The 15,602-nt window shown below is 46.8% G+C and overlaps 1 protein-coding gene across 4 annotated transcripts in view; it reads right to left on the bottom strand.

Moving 5' to 3' along the window:
• The window catches only part of arhgdig (Rho GDP dissociation inhibitor (GDI) gamma), a 113,440-nt gene that overhangs the window by 51,580 nt on the left and 46,258 nt on the right, over positions 1-15,602 (bottom strand). For all 4 annotated transcript variants that reach the window (XM_070856717.1, XM_070856716.1, XM_070856715.1 and 1 more), the window contains one exon: positions 8,729-8,905. In XM_070856717.1, coding sequence (XP_070712818.1) covers positions 8,729-8,900 — 172 coding nt within the window. In that variant the 5' untranslated portion in view covers positions 8,901-8,905. The remainder of the gene's footprint in view (positions 1-8,728; positions 8,906-15,602) is intronic.

Genomic DNA, 15,602 nt, shown 5'->3' with positions numbered 1-15,602 from the left:
ATTCCTCCAATTCCTCCATAATTGTGTTTTCTCTGTGCAATGGAAAAGTGCCAAAGATACACAACTCCAATCTTGAATCTTCTGTGCGTGCACGAGGTGGAAGCATTGCAGTAAGCAAAACAATAGTAGCAGCTGCAGGAGATGGGGAAGTAGAAAGGCAAGTAGCCAAGCTTAGGCTGGTAAAGGCAGGGCAAGAGAGGGCGCAGCGTCATGTAGACTTTCAAAATAGAGCAATGGCCATACTCTCAATCACCATTTCTTCAAGGAGTCACATTAGTATTTACACAGCTAATCAAGCTTGTGTGTTTTTGAAATCCTTGGGCTATCTTGGAGGATGAAGTCAGCCATAGAGGAATAGTCTAGCTCATCAAGATCCAAAATTTTCATCTTATCCTCACCAACTCTGTTATGGCATCTAGCACTAGCTCAGGCTTACCCACTTGGGAGCAAGTAGTTATCATACACGTTTTCACTGGGTGAGGCACCAAGCTCTAGTGAAGAGGAAACGGGTGGGGAAAATATAGCTGTGCATCCATGGTGAATGGAGAGAAGACCACCCTCGGCTGAGAAGCCCAAGGACCCAGATTTTGGGGACCCAGAATTTAAAAGAGCAGTGAAGTGAGTTTCCATGCACATGGTTGCGATGATGAAGTAGGAAGAGTCCACTGCATGCTTCAGAAATGCATTGTAGGAAGTTGCTCATGAATACAGAGCATCCTAGATATAGTGAGAGCCCAGATTCCTACAGCAACATGGCACCAAGAGAAGGTTCGAAGGTCACTGGCAGATTCTTTGAGCTGCAGCTATTACTGCTTCAATAGGTGCTTTGAGGATCAACCTGAACACAAGATTTTCACCAGACTTCCAAGATTTGACTGGGTCTTTCTGGGTCATAATGATACTAACCAATAGCACATCTGAGCCTATGCCCAGCACCAGTGGCTGCAAGGAGTGGTAACCGATATTGCTGTCTCACAAGATAATGATAGTGCACCAGCTTCTTTAAGACACCCTCCAATGCCAGAAATGAAGGGAGCTTCAGACCCAGGCCTAGCGTCCATTGACAATGCAAGAGAATGGCAACTGGAAACGGGTTCTTCAGGGACAGCAGCTTCACTGAGAAGAGTCACTCAGTCCTTGAAGGCTCCAGAGAAATCTTCCCCACCATCTTCCTCAACCTCACATCATTCAAGGAGCACCTTGTATATGTAGATTATTAGAGCTAGAGCATGTACAGTAGCTGGCACAAGGAATGACACAGTGGTTAAAAATACTTAGTTAAAGTTGTGAAATTATTGGAAGCTTTTAGTGAATTTTGTTGTGGGATGTAACACTTGTTTGACCGCATAGTCTTCAGAGTTAATTTCTGAGGCTGTTTGCAACTTAATGGGCTTGACTGATGACATGTGAGTGGGACTTCTGTATTGTGGAGGTAAGGTACAGAAGACTTGAGGAAAGTAGGTCTTCTTGAGCAGTTGGAGTGGGGAAGAAATGTTATTACAACTTCTATTTACTGAAAGCACAGGGTTATAAGTTGTTGCCTCCTCTCTCTGACTGCAGGCTGATGTGCTCTCCTGCACCTCCTCTCCTTCCTGTTACATTCTCTTCGCTGTCAGCATCACCCTCTGTAGTTTTAGGAAGTATTGATCCTTTCCGCATGGCAGGCGCTGCTGCCAGACTAATATGACAAGGTTACCTGAGGCTGCCTGCTCGTGGTCAAACGATTCAAGGCAGAGGTTACTTTTACTGCTGCAGACAATGCCCTTCCCGGAGTGGGAGTGGGCAGCAGATCTTCAGCCAACAGCAGAGCTTCACAATAGCCTTTGGGTGATGTGCAGCTTTCTGAGGCACGAACAGGCAAAGAAATGTAAATAAGAGCTCCGAGACCTGTAAATCCTGTGACGTGTGTATCAACATGTTGGGAATCTCTTCTGTGGTGCCTTACTCCAAGATGCTCCAATTTACATTCAATGTCTTCACTGCATAGGGCTAGAGGGAGTCCCATTGGGAAATCCATTTCCTCAATCCAGAAATGTATTTTTGCAAGTAATCACAAAACCTGTTGAAAGTCTTCAGGAAATTACCAGATCAAGGACCAACCTGCCAACCAAAATCACCGTGTAGGCAAAGTTTCTGAACGCTCCAGTCAGAAAATTTAAAATGGTCCCCTCCAGGCAATGTCCATTGCAGGAATATTACCATGCACCTTATATTGTTACTTAAATAGTGATGGTGGTGGCTGGTGTGCAACAGCCACCACACGTTAAAAAAATCCACGCACAGGCATCTTCCTCCCTTGAGGATTTTTTCATTTCGTTTCGCGGGACCGTCTATGATGATGATGATGATGGTTGTCTGGGAGGTTGGGTTGGGGAAAGTGAGAGAGGAATATTAGCCATGCCCACCCATATTTACCTGTGGTGTGACAGGCAGCACAACTGAAAGTGACCTTGTGGGAAATTTTCATCAACATTTATATTTGGGGTGAGCGTCCAACACATTGAAAGTAAAAAAGAAATGGCATACTTATTGGGCAATGGAAGCCGAACTAATGAGTTAATTTGGCTTATGTTTGTTAAAGGGGCAAGAGAGTCAAAATACATCATTTTCATCAATGTTGACAATGGGTATAATTAGAATCTTAAAGTAGATTTGTTCAAAGGATCTTTAGAGGAGAAATCAGTGTCAGATCATTAAATCTCAAATTACATTTTCACATCCCTACAACCGATAGCACTAATGTTCTAAATAAGAATTAATAATTCCTCCAAATTTAGCGCAGCAACTGGGGATACCGCAATATTCACAGCAAGTTTACAAAACTATCTTCCTAGGTCTGGTAACCTTCCAGCTGTGATTTGGCTCAATTGCTTCATCTCATTTTGTGATCACTACGTTGAATGGTATTAATTCATACTTGTCACAGCAAAAGATGTAGAAAATTAACTTGTACGTGCTCCATCCATTATTGGATATTTCTCAATAGGCCCCCTCATACACATACAGCACGTAATACAGGCCCCAAACCTGTTTGAAAAATAATCTTCCATTTCTTCCACTGTCAACTGTTCCACATGGAACTTTTCTAGCAAACAGCCATTATAAATAACAGATTCCTCAAATTACTGTGCTAGTCCTAATATGTCAAGCAATACTTGATCATTAATAATAGTAGTAACGACACAAATGTGAGTGGATTGCTGTTATCGTGGGTACTATTGGGAGTCCAATCCTAATTTCTGCACAGAGTCTCTGGTTCAGTATCTCTCATCCCTTCAGAAGTGATTTGCACGAAGGACTTATTAGTATTTTGCATACAGACATGCAAAAAATCTGCAAAATTCAATTTTTACAGAGATTCAAACTGTAGGTAACTTAGAGACTGATCCAATGGGCAGAGCAAGGTATCGGGACATGCAGGCAGTCACAATTGAAGCTGATTTTACACATCACGTCACTGACGGAGGGTTTTGTCAGCAAATGAGGAATAATTTAACAAACCTTACACAGCCAGTGTTCACACATTATTCGACACTATCTTTCTTTTAGTAATTATTAAGGTTACTGACAAAAGACTGAGGGAGATGATTTTTGCCGGCTGATTTAGGCATTAAAGAGCCTTGGAGGTGACCAAAGTGAGGTCTAGAGCTGAAACGCCAGTTTCGCCGGCATATAATGCAAGATGCCATCTTGGTAAAGGATTTGAAGCCAGTGCTAGGAATGTCCACCCGCAGGATCAATGAGGGGCTGATTGCAACTTAAATTGTCTGCCAGCGCTCATTGAAGAGGCTGCATGGCATTTTGGTGGATAGTGCTTGATCTAGCATCCTCTCCCAACAGCAACCGGTTGAACAGGAGTAAACAAGTCGTTGCTGAGGATTTCCAGCACTACTTAAAGACATACTCACATTATAGTTCATTTGCTGCTGGAGGTTTGAAGAGGACATTTGAAACACATGGAGAGTCTTTCTCGGGCATTTTGTCAAGACTTCACCAACACTATTCTGAAAATTCTGAGGATTTTACCTAAAAAGAACTGTGCTACTATACTTTATTGGACACCTTATAGGAGTCACCAGGAGACTGGAGGACTGCTAATGTGGTACCTTTATTTAAGAAGGGAGAAAGGGATAGACCGAGTAATTACAGGCCAGTCAGCCTAACACCACTGGTGGGAAAATTGGGAAAAATCCTGAAGGACAGGATAAATCTTCACTTAGATCACGGATTAATCAAGGATAGTCAGCACGGATTTGTTAAGGGAAGGTCGTGTCTGACTAACTTGATTGAATTTTTTGAGGAGGTAACCAGGAGGATCGAAGAAGGCAAAGCGTATGATGTAGTGTATATGGATTTTAGCAAAGCTTTTGATAAGGTTCCACATGGCAGACTGGTAACAAAAGTAAAAGCCCATGGGATCCAGGGCAAAGTGGCAAGTTGGATCCAAAATTTGCTCAGAGGCAGGAAGCAAAGGGTAATGGTTGATGGGTGTTTTTGCGACTGGAAGGATGTTTCCAGTGGGGTTCCGCAGGGTTCAGTACTGGGTCCCTTGCTTTTTGTGATATACAATGATCTAGACTTGAATATAGGGGGTATGATTAAGAAGTTTGCAGATGATACTAAAATCGACTGTGTGGTTGATAATGAAGAAGAAAGCTGCGGACTGCAGGAAGATATCAATGAACTAGTCAGGTGGGCAGAACAGTGACAAATGGAATTTAATCCAGAGAAGTGTGACGTAATGCATTTGGGGAGGGCTAACAAGGAAAGGGACTACACATTAAATGGTAGGATACTGAGAAGTGTAGAGGAACAAAGGGACCTTGGAGTGCATGTCCACAGATCCCTGAAAGTAGCAAGCCAGGTAGATAAGGTGGTTAAGATGGCATACGGAATGCATGCCTTTATTAGCCGAGCCGGCACGGACACGATGGGCTGAAATGGCCTCCTTTCGCGCTGTAAACTTCTAGGATTCTATGAAAGGGAATGCTTGACCATCAGCACCTTGCTAGGGGTCTCCCTTGGTCTGCAGGAGAAATGGGAGAAGGACACGAGGCCAGTCAGAGATGCACCAGCTGCTGCAGGGAGGACAGAAGAGTGAGGTGGACCCATTCCCCCCCCCCATGTGGGTACAGGACATCCCTCCTCCTCTGGATCTCCTCCACCGACCTCCGTGCCACACCAGAGAACCGCCCTCTCTCTCGGTCCCTGACCCATTCTGAAACAAGCTACTATGTGCCAGCCAGTGCCGTAACACCTTCAGTGGAAGTGGAGGCGAGGAGCTCTGCTTCATGAAAATTGCTTCTAATCAGCACTTGAGTGGTAAACCAGCAGAAGTCTGTTTAGCAGCTCCAGGCGTTCAAATTACGGTAATCAGCGATTAGGACCAAAACTATGTGCTAAATCCAGAATTTCAAACAGTCATGTCTTATTAGCACAGCACCCATTTAGTGCTGTTTTCACCCTTTGACCAGAATAATGCCGACAGTTCAAATTTCTCCTTACTGAAGTCAAGGGGCTTATTTTGGCCAAAGGGTGAAAACAGGCGCTAAAATAGTGCTGTGCTGGTAAGAAACAACTGCTTGAAAGTCCAGATTTAGCACACAATTTTCGGGCTAGTTGATGATCATGATTTGAACATGCCTGCAGGCACTAACCAGAAGGCTGCAGGTTTAGCACTCAAGTAATGATTAAACTCAATTTGCATGGAGCAGCATATGCGGGCTCCTCACACCCACGTCCACTGAAAGTGTGGTGTGCACTGGCTGACACACAGCGGCAGGTTTCAGGATGTCTCTGGGACCGAGGGCACAGGTTCTTGGATGCGGCACTGGGGGTCCTTGTGGAGGAGGTCTGGAGTCCTGAACCTGCGATGCGAGGGGCGGGTTGGAGGGAGGATACCACCTCACCTTCCTGTCCCTCTCTCCAGCAGTAGCTGGTGCTGCTCTGCCTGCCCTCATGTCTTCCTCCCATTCTTCATCCAGACCAAGATGGCGTAGCATAGCACTTACACTTTTTAGGTAAAGTCCTCGGAAAATTTCCAAATAAATGTTGCTCGAATGTTGGTGAAGCTTGACAAAGTGTCCCAGACAGTCTCCCAATGTGTTTCAGAGGTCCTCTTCACAGCTCCAGCAGCAAGTGAACATGCAATGGTGAGTGTCCCTTTAAGTGGTGACTATCCCTTTAAGATGCGCTTGAAATCCTCATCAACGCCATGCTTACTCACAAACAACTGGTCACTGTTAGGAGGGGGCGTTAAGATGAAAGCTAGCCACTGAAATGCCGTGCAGCCTCTTTAATCAGTGCTCACAGGCATGTTAACTGGCGATCAGATGTTGAACAAGCCCCCGGGTGGCCATTCCTGGTGCTGGCTTCAACTCCTTTACCAAGATGGAGTCTTGCACTAAACATGGACTAAACCGACATTTCAGCTTAAGACATATTGGCCACCTCTATCTCTTTAGCACTTAAACTATTCGGCGAAGATCACCCCAGGAATTGTTTCCTTTTCTTTAGTCGTATATAAACCGGATAACCAAATTGGTGTGAGGAAGAGTAATCAGCACTTCTTCAATGTTGAAAGTGCCCTTGGTCAATATATTGTTCAGCAGACAATTGTTAACACTAAGCATTTTTATGGCTCCCAAGATTTAAGTTGCTTAGTGAAATGATTTGGCTATATTTTATAACTGAGTTTGAATATAACATTTTAGGTATAATATATTCTTCCATAGGACTTCGTTGTAAACTCACTCTCTGATTAAAATGGATCCATAGCACGCTGGCCTTTGAATACATAATCATTTCAAAGGTCCCAGTTAGCCATAAATTTCATTATATAGAAATTGCAGGTGTATTTTATAATATAACACATTATCAGTGAAGCAAATAGATATATACACTGAATTCTGACCAGACTGCCACCGTTTAATCAGCAGTTACAGGTCAGGCATGTAGGACGGTCATCACGCTTGCTGTAAGCGGGTAGGTGAAATCTTGGGATGCGAAATGTTATCGTGAGCTACTTTGCAAACTCTCCATTCCTTCAGAAATAAAGGAAAGTGAAGGTGGAGGAAAGAGATCTGTGGGGAAGGGGAAAAAAAAAGAGAACACACAGAGTGGGGAAGGACATGTAATCCTATGACATGAACTATTTTATAATATAACACATTATCAGTGAAGCAAATAGATATATACACTGAATTCTGACCAGACTGCCACCGTTTAATCAGCAGTTACTGGAGCGGGTCATCCCACGGCGTGCCCCGTTACACATTTATTCGTGCAGGTTTAGCTTTTTTAATTTTTGCCCACAAAGTTGCTGGAAGTGCAAATTGATAGCACAGAGAGGGCTACAGAGCATCTGGACCTTGGTGAGCAACAGGACAAACAGTGTATCTCCTTAACCAATGAGATATAAGGATTGAGAAAACAAAGAGGAAGGACTGAGAACAAAGGTGAAGTAGAGAGGTTGAATATAAGGTCAAATCAGATACAGGTAGGGAAATATAGAGAGGGAAGGAAAGATCAGATTGAGAGAGAGAAAAAGAGATAGATAGGAAAAATAAGAAAACAGAATTGACATGTGCGTATGCTAAACCTGTATCAAACCTTGGTTAGACCAAACACTGCGTGCAGTTCTGGTCGCCATATTATAAAAAGGATATAGAAGCGCTGGAGAGAGTGCAGAGAAGACTTACAGGGATGATACCAGAAATGTGAGGGTATACCTATCAGGAAAGGATGTACTGGCTGGGTCTCTTTTCTCTTGAAAAAAGGCTGAGGGGTAACCTAATAGAGGTCTTTAAAATTATGAAAGGTTTTGATAGAGTGGATACAGAGAGAATGTTTCCACTTGTAGTGAAGAGCATAAATTAGAGGCCATCAATATAAGATAGTCACCAAGAAATCCAATAGGGAATTCAGAAGAAACTTCATTACCCAAAGAGTGGTGAGAATGTGGAGACCTGCTACCACAGGGAGTGGTTGAAGCGAATAGTATCGATGCATTTAAGGGGAGGATAGACAAACATATGAGGGAGAAGGGAAGAGGGTTATACTGATAGATTTAGATGAGAAGACTCAAATGGAATGGAGCATAAACGCCGGCACGGACTGGTTGGGCCAAATCGCCTGTTTCTGTGCCGTATATCCTATGTAATCCTATGTATTAATAACGCCATACGGCGTCAGACACCGCTATTTTTTCAGGAAAATCTGGCCCAATAGACAAGAACTCCAAAGTGAACACTGGGAACTTTGGGAGGGAGCAAAATGAAAGGTTGAGACTCTTAGTAGAGGGCAGTCCATGATATAAGTCAGTGAACAGGTGAGGCCTTCTGAAGAAGTAGGGTAGCACAGAACGAGAGAGAGGCAGGCGTGCAATTGGCTCCTTTTACATGAACTGAATTTTTTTGAGATCAGTATAATGTGCATTTGTGTTCGAGTGTTTTTAGATTGGTTGCTTTGTAGTGAATGTGAAATTTGAGCCAGTTTCCTTCATTTGCCATGGACACAGGCCTCACATCACTTTTGCTAATGCATGGGAGACAAGCTATTCTGGCATGCTATTGCATAATAGTGCATTTAGTATTAAAAGAAATGATGAATTGAAGATTTGAAAAGGATTTAAAATCATGACTTCAAGGCTGTTTGTAGACAGGAAATAGGATTATCATTCCTTTAACGGTTACATAACTAAAAGCATAAATATCAACTAAATACTAACCTACGTCCTTGGGCATAGAGCCAAGAAGAGCCTGTTTGTATTTTTTCAAACTCTCATCGTTAGTGTCCATCTCCTGAATTTCTTTGAGTGTCTTCTGTGCTGGTGGTTTGTAGTTTGAGTCAACTAAGGCATTCTCTTCTACAGGATACACTTCTGGGTCCTTGTCTGCCATTATGTCTGAGAAAAAATCAAGTACACAGATTTATTGTGTTAGTTACCTTTCACTGCAATAGTTGTTTTTGAATACACCTCTTGATGGGGCCAAGATTCGGCCTGAGTTGCTCCTGTTTTTTTTTGAGCAACTGGTTTAGAATGGTGTATCTTAGAAATTGCAATTCTCGGCATTTAGTTTGCTCCAGTTCTAGTCAGTTAGAACAGTTTCAGTTTGGAACAGATTTTTTTTTCCAAAAGGGGGAGTGTCCGGCCACTTACGCCTGTTTTGTAAGTTTAGGCAGTGAAAACATACTCCAAACTAACTTAGAATGGAGTAAGTGTAGATTTTTGTACGCTCAGAAAAACCTTGTCTACACTTAGAAAATCAGGCGTAGGTTACAAATCAGGCATAGAGAATGGGGGGGGGGGAAGTTTTACAACTAAAGAGCCATCATCAATAATAAATGATAAATACATCAATAAATCAACCAATAAATCAATCAAAAAAAATTAATAAAAAATAAAAAAAATTAAAAAAATCAATAAAACAAAACATTTTCTACTTACCGACTGCAGCACCGGAAATCCTCCCAGTGTGTCTCTGTCAGTGTCTCTATCTCTCGATCTGTCTGTGTGTGTGTCTGTCACTCTGTCTGTCAGTGTCTGTGTTTCTGACAGCGAGAGGAGGGGGAAGAGGGGGTGGAGGGAGAGAGGGGGGGGCGGGGGAGGCGGCGGGGGGAGGAGAAGGAGAAGGAGAGAAAGGAGGGAAGGGAAAGGAGAAGGAGGCTGAACGGGCCGGGCCCGCCCCCAGCACCGGATTTACAGGTAGGTGGCGTCGGGTTCTGGGTCCGGGGGGGGTCGGGGGGGGGGGTCGGGAGCGCGGCGGGGGGGTGGGGGGAGCGGAGGTCGGGGGGGGGAGCGGAGGTCGGGGGGGGGGGGAGGGGAGAGCAGAGAGCGGAGGTCGGGTCAGGGGGCGGGGGGGGGGTGCAGGAGGAGGAGAAGAGCGGAGGTCGAGTCGGGGAAAGTGGAGAGCGGAGGTTGGGTCGGGTCTGGGGGGGGGGCGTGGAGAGAGAGAGAGAGTGGAGGTCGGGGGAGGATGGGGGGGGCGGAGGTCGGGCCGGGGGTGGGGGTAGCGCGTGTCGGGGGCGGGGTCAGGTCCAGTCCCGGGGGAGGGGTCGGATCAGGTCTGGTCCAGTCCGGGGGGGGGGGGGGAGGGGGGAGAGCGGGGGTCGGATCCAGTCTGGGGGGGGGGGGGTGGGGAGCAGGAGTTGAGTTGGGTCGGGTCGGGAGGAAGCAGGAGCTGGGCGTGGGAGGCAGCCTTATCCACACAGCCCCAGTGAGGCCATTCGGCCAGGGCTAGGGGATGCGTGCTTCATGCCCCTCCCACACAGTTTTGGCCGCCTGGAGCTACTGCACATGCGCGCCCACTGTAGCGCGCATGTGCAAAGGTCCCGGCACTGTTTTCAGCGCAGGGACCTGGCTCCGCCCCCCACAGCTTGTGCTGCACCGCGCCGAGCTCCAGAGGACCTGCAGGGAGCCGGAGAATAGGTAAGTTTTTTTTAGGCGCACTTTGTGGCGCAAAACGGGCGTCCAGGTCCGGGCTGCGCCGTTCTAGGCGCGGCCCGAAACTTGAACCCGATGTTGGAATCAAAGATTCCAATTATATATAATGTGAATATCAACTAAGAACTTATGTTATTAACATTTAAATTGTGTGCAAAGAGTTGTGAGTAGTTTAACCCCCACAGGCATTCAGGTTTGTGCTAATTCAAGAACTTCACCAGTTTCAGGTTGGAAATGTCATACACCACCACAGGACAGTGGCGATCTCTAACATAAAGGGATAAAAAAAAAGGGGAATCCAGCAAATTAATTCTGTGTCAATGCTGCAAAATGGCAAAACATCTGTATTGCACAGTGGTTCAAAGCCTCAAATGATCACAAAATGATTGTAGTCTCCCGCGTCTGATGAGATTGGGGGAGGCAGAGGTTTAAAATAGCACTGAATTACTGCCCCAAGCATTGCCCAGCCGTACCCATCGCTATTAGAATGACTCGGTGTTAGGAGGTGTTGCAGTGTCACCGCGCCAGCCTCAATAATGTATAAATGTCAGGATCCTATGACACATTTACAACCATGACGTGTTGTTAATGATCGCACCAGTCACGTTGAGTGCCAGAGCCACCGGTGAAGCATAGCAACAAACTGGAGCGGGCGTGTGTAGGGCATGAATAAAAATGTAATGTATGTTTTCTCACTAAAATCACCAATCTGCAACAACTTGTCTGATTCTTCTGGTGCTCCCACACGATGGAGTGCCTGCAATCATCTAAACTCAGCATGGCAACAATGTAACTGTGGCCGGAATTTTCTGGGAACCGTGAGGGCGGATCGAAGGCAGGTCAGGTGGGAAATTTGAAAAATCTTGCTGCGGATCAAGAACCCGCCATCATCCCGCCCACGTGCTAACCTTTCCCTCAGCGAGGCAGGCAGCGACCCGAATGATGGACGCGGCCAAGCTAATTTAAATCATTAATAGGAACTTGTCAGACCCTTGGGAGTCTTTTTAACCCTACCATTCCAATTTCACTGGATCAGCATGGGAATCACGCAGCTCGGGAACCACATCTGTGAACCTGAGGCAAAAGTGGCCATTGATCGAGGTCATTAATACACAGCATGAGAAGCACCACAATCACTCCCACCTCACAGCTGGTCACTTTTTGTGTGTGATATTAGAGTAATGTGAACTTCACAGAATCATAAACAGAATACCCAGTGACTACCCTTGCGAACCTATTTGTGTTTCACCTTTCTCTTACGTGTGCTTCTACAAGCTGCTACCCCTGTGGCTTCAGCAGAGGTAGAGGCGGGCTGCTCACTTCCCTGCTGTTACTGCATAGATACTTTTGTTGGACGTCCTCTGGGTTTTGGAGCCTGTGAGGGATCCGCCAAAGTCTGCTGCTCCTGCGACTGTGCAGGGGGCAGACTCGGCCATCACGATCCGAGGAAACATCTGGGGCTCTGACTGAGGGGGAGACAACGGGGGAGAAGTTGGAGCACTTTACGAGGAGCCCCCACTTCCATGTCCCCTCTCACCGTCATCCCTCTCATGGACCATCCGCACTTCCCTGTTAGCCAGGAGCTGGAGAGCACCTTGCTGCACAGCAGTGGGGCCATGACATCCCTCCTAGAGAGGAGCTCTATGAGCCTCTGCCATCCATTCTCCATAGAGACCATGTACTCCTGTGAGTTGCGCTTTAGCTGCCCCATGCAGGTGGCCATCCATGGAGGAGTCTACAGTCGCCATCGCCTGAGACATGGTGGTGCTCATGTCGAAGATGGATTCCTCCATTCTCTGCACATTTGCAGACATCGCAGTTGCAAAACCTGTCAGAGCCTCCTGCACCTCCAGGATCACCCACTTTCTGCATGGCCCCCCGAGGCTCAGCATGTAGCTGAGCAGAGCTGGGAGCGTCCTGCGCCCTCCGGTGAGGAGTCTCCACTGCTGTCCCTGTCTCCACCACCTGCTCTTGCTCACTTGTGAGTTATGAGACACCAGGTGACAACACTACTCTATCTCGCACAGCACCCACTGAAGTGTGCGTATCTATGCTGGTGCTGGGTGTGCTTGGGTCTGGTGATGGTGCGCCCTCAGAGGGTGGAGGCTCCTTTGAGGTGTTGTCTTCCTCATCCGGCTGGACAGTGGGGCAGGGAGCTCTTGATGGACTTGTTGGAGAATAAAGAGATGAGTTAGATATGTCATATGAATAATGGGTACAGATACCATTATGCACATGATGACCACTCAGTGGCTGATGGCATCAATCCCCATGAGTGACTGCTGTAAGCCATGTGGCTGTATGAGATGGAATTCTGTCAGCAAGTTGCTGAGATGTCCCTCTCTCTCCGTCTCCCACCTCCAGCTGATCGGTGACTCCAGAGACTTCAAATGCAGCCTCCTCTGCTGATGTGAGGGTGGCCAATGATGGTGTTCCACCTCTGGTTCTCTCCCTCTCCCTCTTATTGTGGGCTCTCTTTTCCTGCAAGGAGGGAAAGAAGAGAAGGTTGAGTGAGAGTGATGGAATGAGTGGAAGGAATGGATGAGTTATATCTTTAGAGGGAGACTATGATGGAGTATGGTGGCAGTGTCAAATGGCCTCCTTGCGTGTTGTTAGATGAGACTGAGTGTGAGGGGTGGCTAATGAGATGGGGATGTGATAATGTAAAGAGAGAGAGGAGCGAGAGAGCGAGAGAGCGATGGGTGGACTGAAAGGTAGGTTGGTGTGAGTAATGACATACAGGAGCAGGCTTGGGAAGGCAGAGTGATGGGGATGTGATGAGAGAATCAGCAGGATGAAGTTGGGTGTGGCTTTGCAGTAACGTTTCCTGATCTAATGAGATCATTGAAGAGTTTGGGCACTGCACCCAGGTCCTCCTGAGCACATCCCTGCTGTTCACTTCCTCTGCTATTTGGAGCCAGGCTCCTTTGGTCTCCTGGGGAGGTCTGGTCCACCCATTAGAAGGATGCTCTAACTCCCTCTACAACCATATGGAGGGGGTCATCGGAGAACCTGGGTGCAGCCCTCTGCCTCTGTGCATTCCTTCCAGCAGTCCGATGCTGCCTGCACTATCAAATGCAAAATGGCTCCTTTAAATATCCCAGCTGAAAGTGTGTCATCATTGGTGTCATCAAACCACACCATTTGATTGGGCTGGACAACACACAGGGCGGTCTTAATAGGTCCCATTAACGCAAAGTCGCGCTAAGAAGCGGGATAGAATCAGGAACGGGGTCACAGCGCCTGCCTGCACCCGACCCGCCCAGGTACGGGAAATTCCGGTCTACATGTCTGGACAAATGTAGTCTGTGAGAAAAGGGTCTTATTTCACTTTAGTTGTAGTTTTAGGATGCATTTTATGCAATGTTGTGCAATGAGATGGAGGGGACAGGAGATTCAGGTTGCAAATTTATGCATTAAGAATGTACCTGAGTAAGAAGAACTGCCTGAAGCCCATGAAATGCTGATTAGCATGAAGTAACAGTGCGCCCTGTCATAAAGATTTGATCCTAAACGTGTTTGTTTTGACAGCTGAACAGTGATACTTATGCTGAGAGAAATTATATTGCTTTCGAAGGGATATATTAACATTTTATAGGAACAATGAATTCTGTCGAGTCAACTAATAATTACTTTTCTACTATATAACTTTTTAAAGCCAGGTTGCTCGCTTTGTCAACCTTTTGATTACAGGCTGGATTTGTAAATTGTTCTATATTACATTCAGGTTGTTGGATGGTATTTATCCTGCGAAACTCTACCATACCTCCCAATGCTGAAGACTTGCCTGAATGTGGCAGGACAGCTGCTGAGGGACAAGGGATAAACCTTCACCAACTTTCGTGGCTCATGAAATCCTTCTGCAATCCCAACACACCTGAGCAACACCGCGGGGGTATATTCAAAGCCAGGGGATGATTATTGATCACACCACAGGGATGCTGAAGCAGAGGGTCGGGTATCTGGACAGGTCTGGGGGTTCCTCACAATAAGCCCCACCAAGAGTCTGGTATGCTGCATACTGCACAGTCTCACGTTGCGGAAAGAGGTGCACTTGGAGGAGGCACAGCAGCAGTCCTTGCCAGACAAAGAAGATATCAAAGCCTTGCAGCAAGATATAGAAAGGATTAGCTAATTGATCAGCAATCCAAGTGATGCAGTAATTTCCCAACACTCAAAAACTTACACAGAATCCCATTCACCTTAAACATCACTCCCTCCATCACCGACGTACCGTAGTTGCTGTGTGTACCATCTACAAGATGCACTGCAGCAACTCGCCAAGGCTTCTTCAGCAGCACCTCCCAAACCCGCGACCTCTACCACCTAGAGGGACAAGGGCAGCGGGCACATCGGAACATCGTCGATGCCCCTCCAAGTCACACACAGTCCTGACTTGGAAGTATATTGCCATTCCTTCATCGTCGCTGGGTCAAAATTCTGGAACTCCCTCCCTAACAGCACTGTGGGAGAACCTTCACCACACAGACTGCAGCGGTTCAAGATTTTTGCAGATTTTTGATCGATAAGGGAGTGAAGGGTTATGGGGAGCGGGCAAGGAAGTGGAGCTGAGCCCAAGATCAGTTCAGCCATGATCTTGTTAAATGGTGGAGCAGGCTCGAGGAGCCAAATGGCCTACTCCTGCTTCTATTTCTTATGTTCTTATGTTCTCAGAAGGCAGCTCCCCCACCACTTTCTCAAGGGCAATTAGGGATGGACAATAAATGCTGGCCTTGCCAGTGATGTTCACATCCCAGGAACGAAATTTAAAAAAAGTCCTTGACCTCGAAATGCGAGGCACGAGGAGGCTCCGACCTAGTACCTGTACAAATGGCGTTGCGGGAGGAGCCCCAAACAGGTAAGTGCAGGAAGGTCGGGCCGTTGGCAGTGTACAGGAGACGGCATGGGGGTGGGGGGAATGTGGGCCGGTGATCTTAGTGTGGGGGGGGGGGGGTGGTGGGGAGGATCGGAGAGATCGGAGGAAGGGGTCAGAGAGATCGGAGGTCGGGGACAGGGCCTGGAATCTTGGGGAGAGGGATAGGGGAGGTAGGGAGATCGGAGGTCAGGGTAGGGAAGATCAAAGGTTGGGGCCAGGGCATGGAACCTCATGGCCGGGGCCTGGGAATGCCAGTGATCGGGAAGGTGAATTACATGTAAG

Source organism: Pristiophorus japonicus, chromosome 15, assembly GCF_044704955.1.
Source record: "Pristiophorus japonicus isolate sPriJap1 chromosome 15, sPriJap1.hap1, whole genome shotgun sequence".
In the NCBI taxonomy this organism is placed as follows: Eukaryota; Metazoa; Chordata; class Chondrichthyes; family Pristiophoridae; genus Pristiophorus; species Pristiophorus japonicus.
This window is presented reverse-complemented; position numbering and strand designations above follow the sequence as displayed.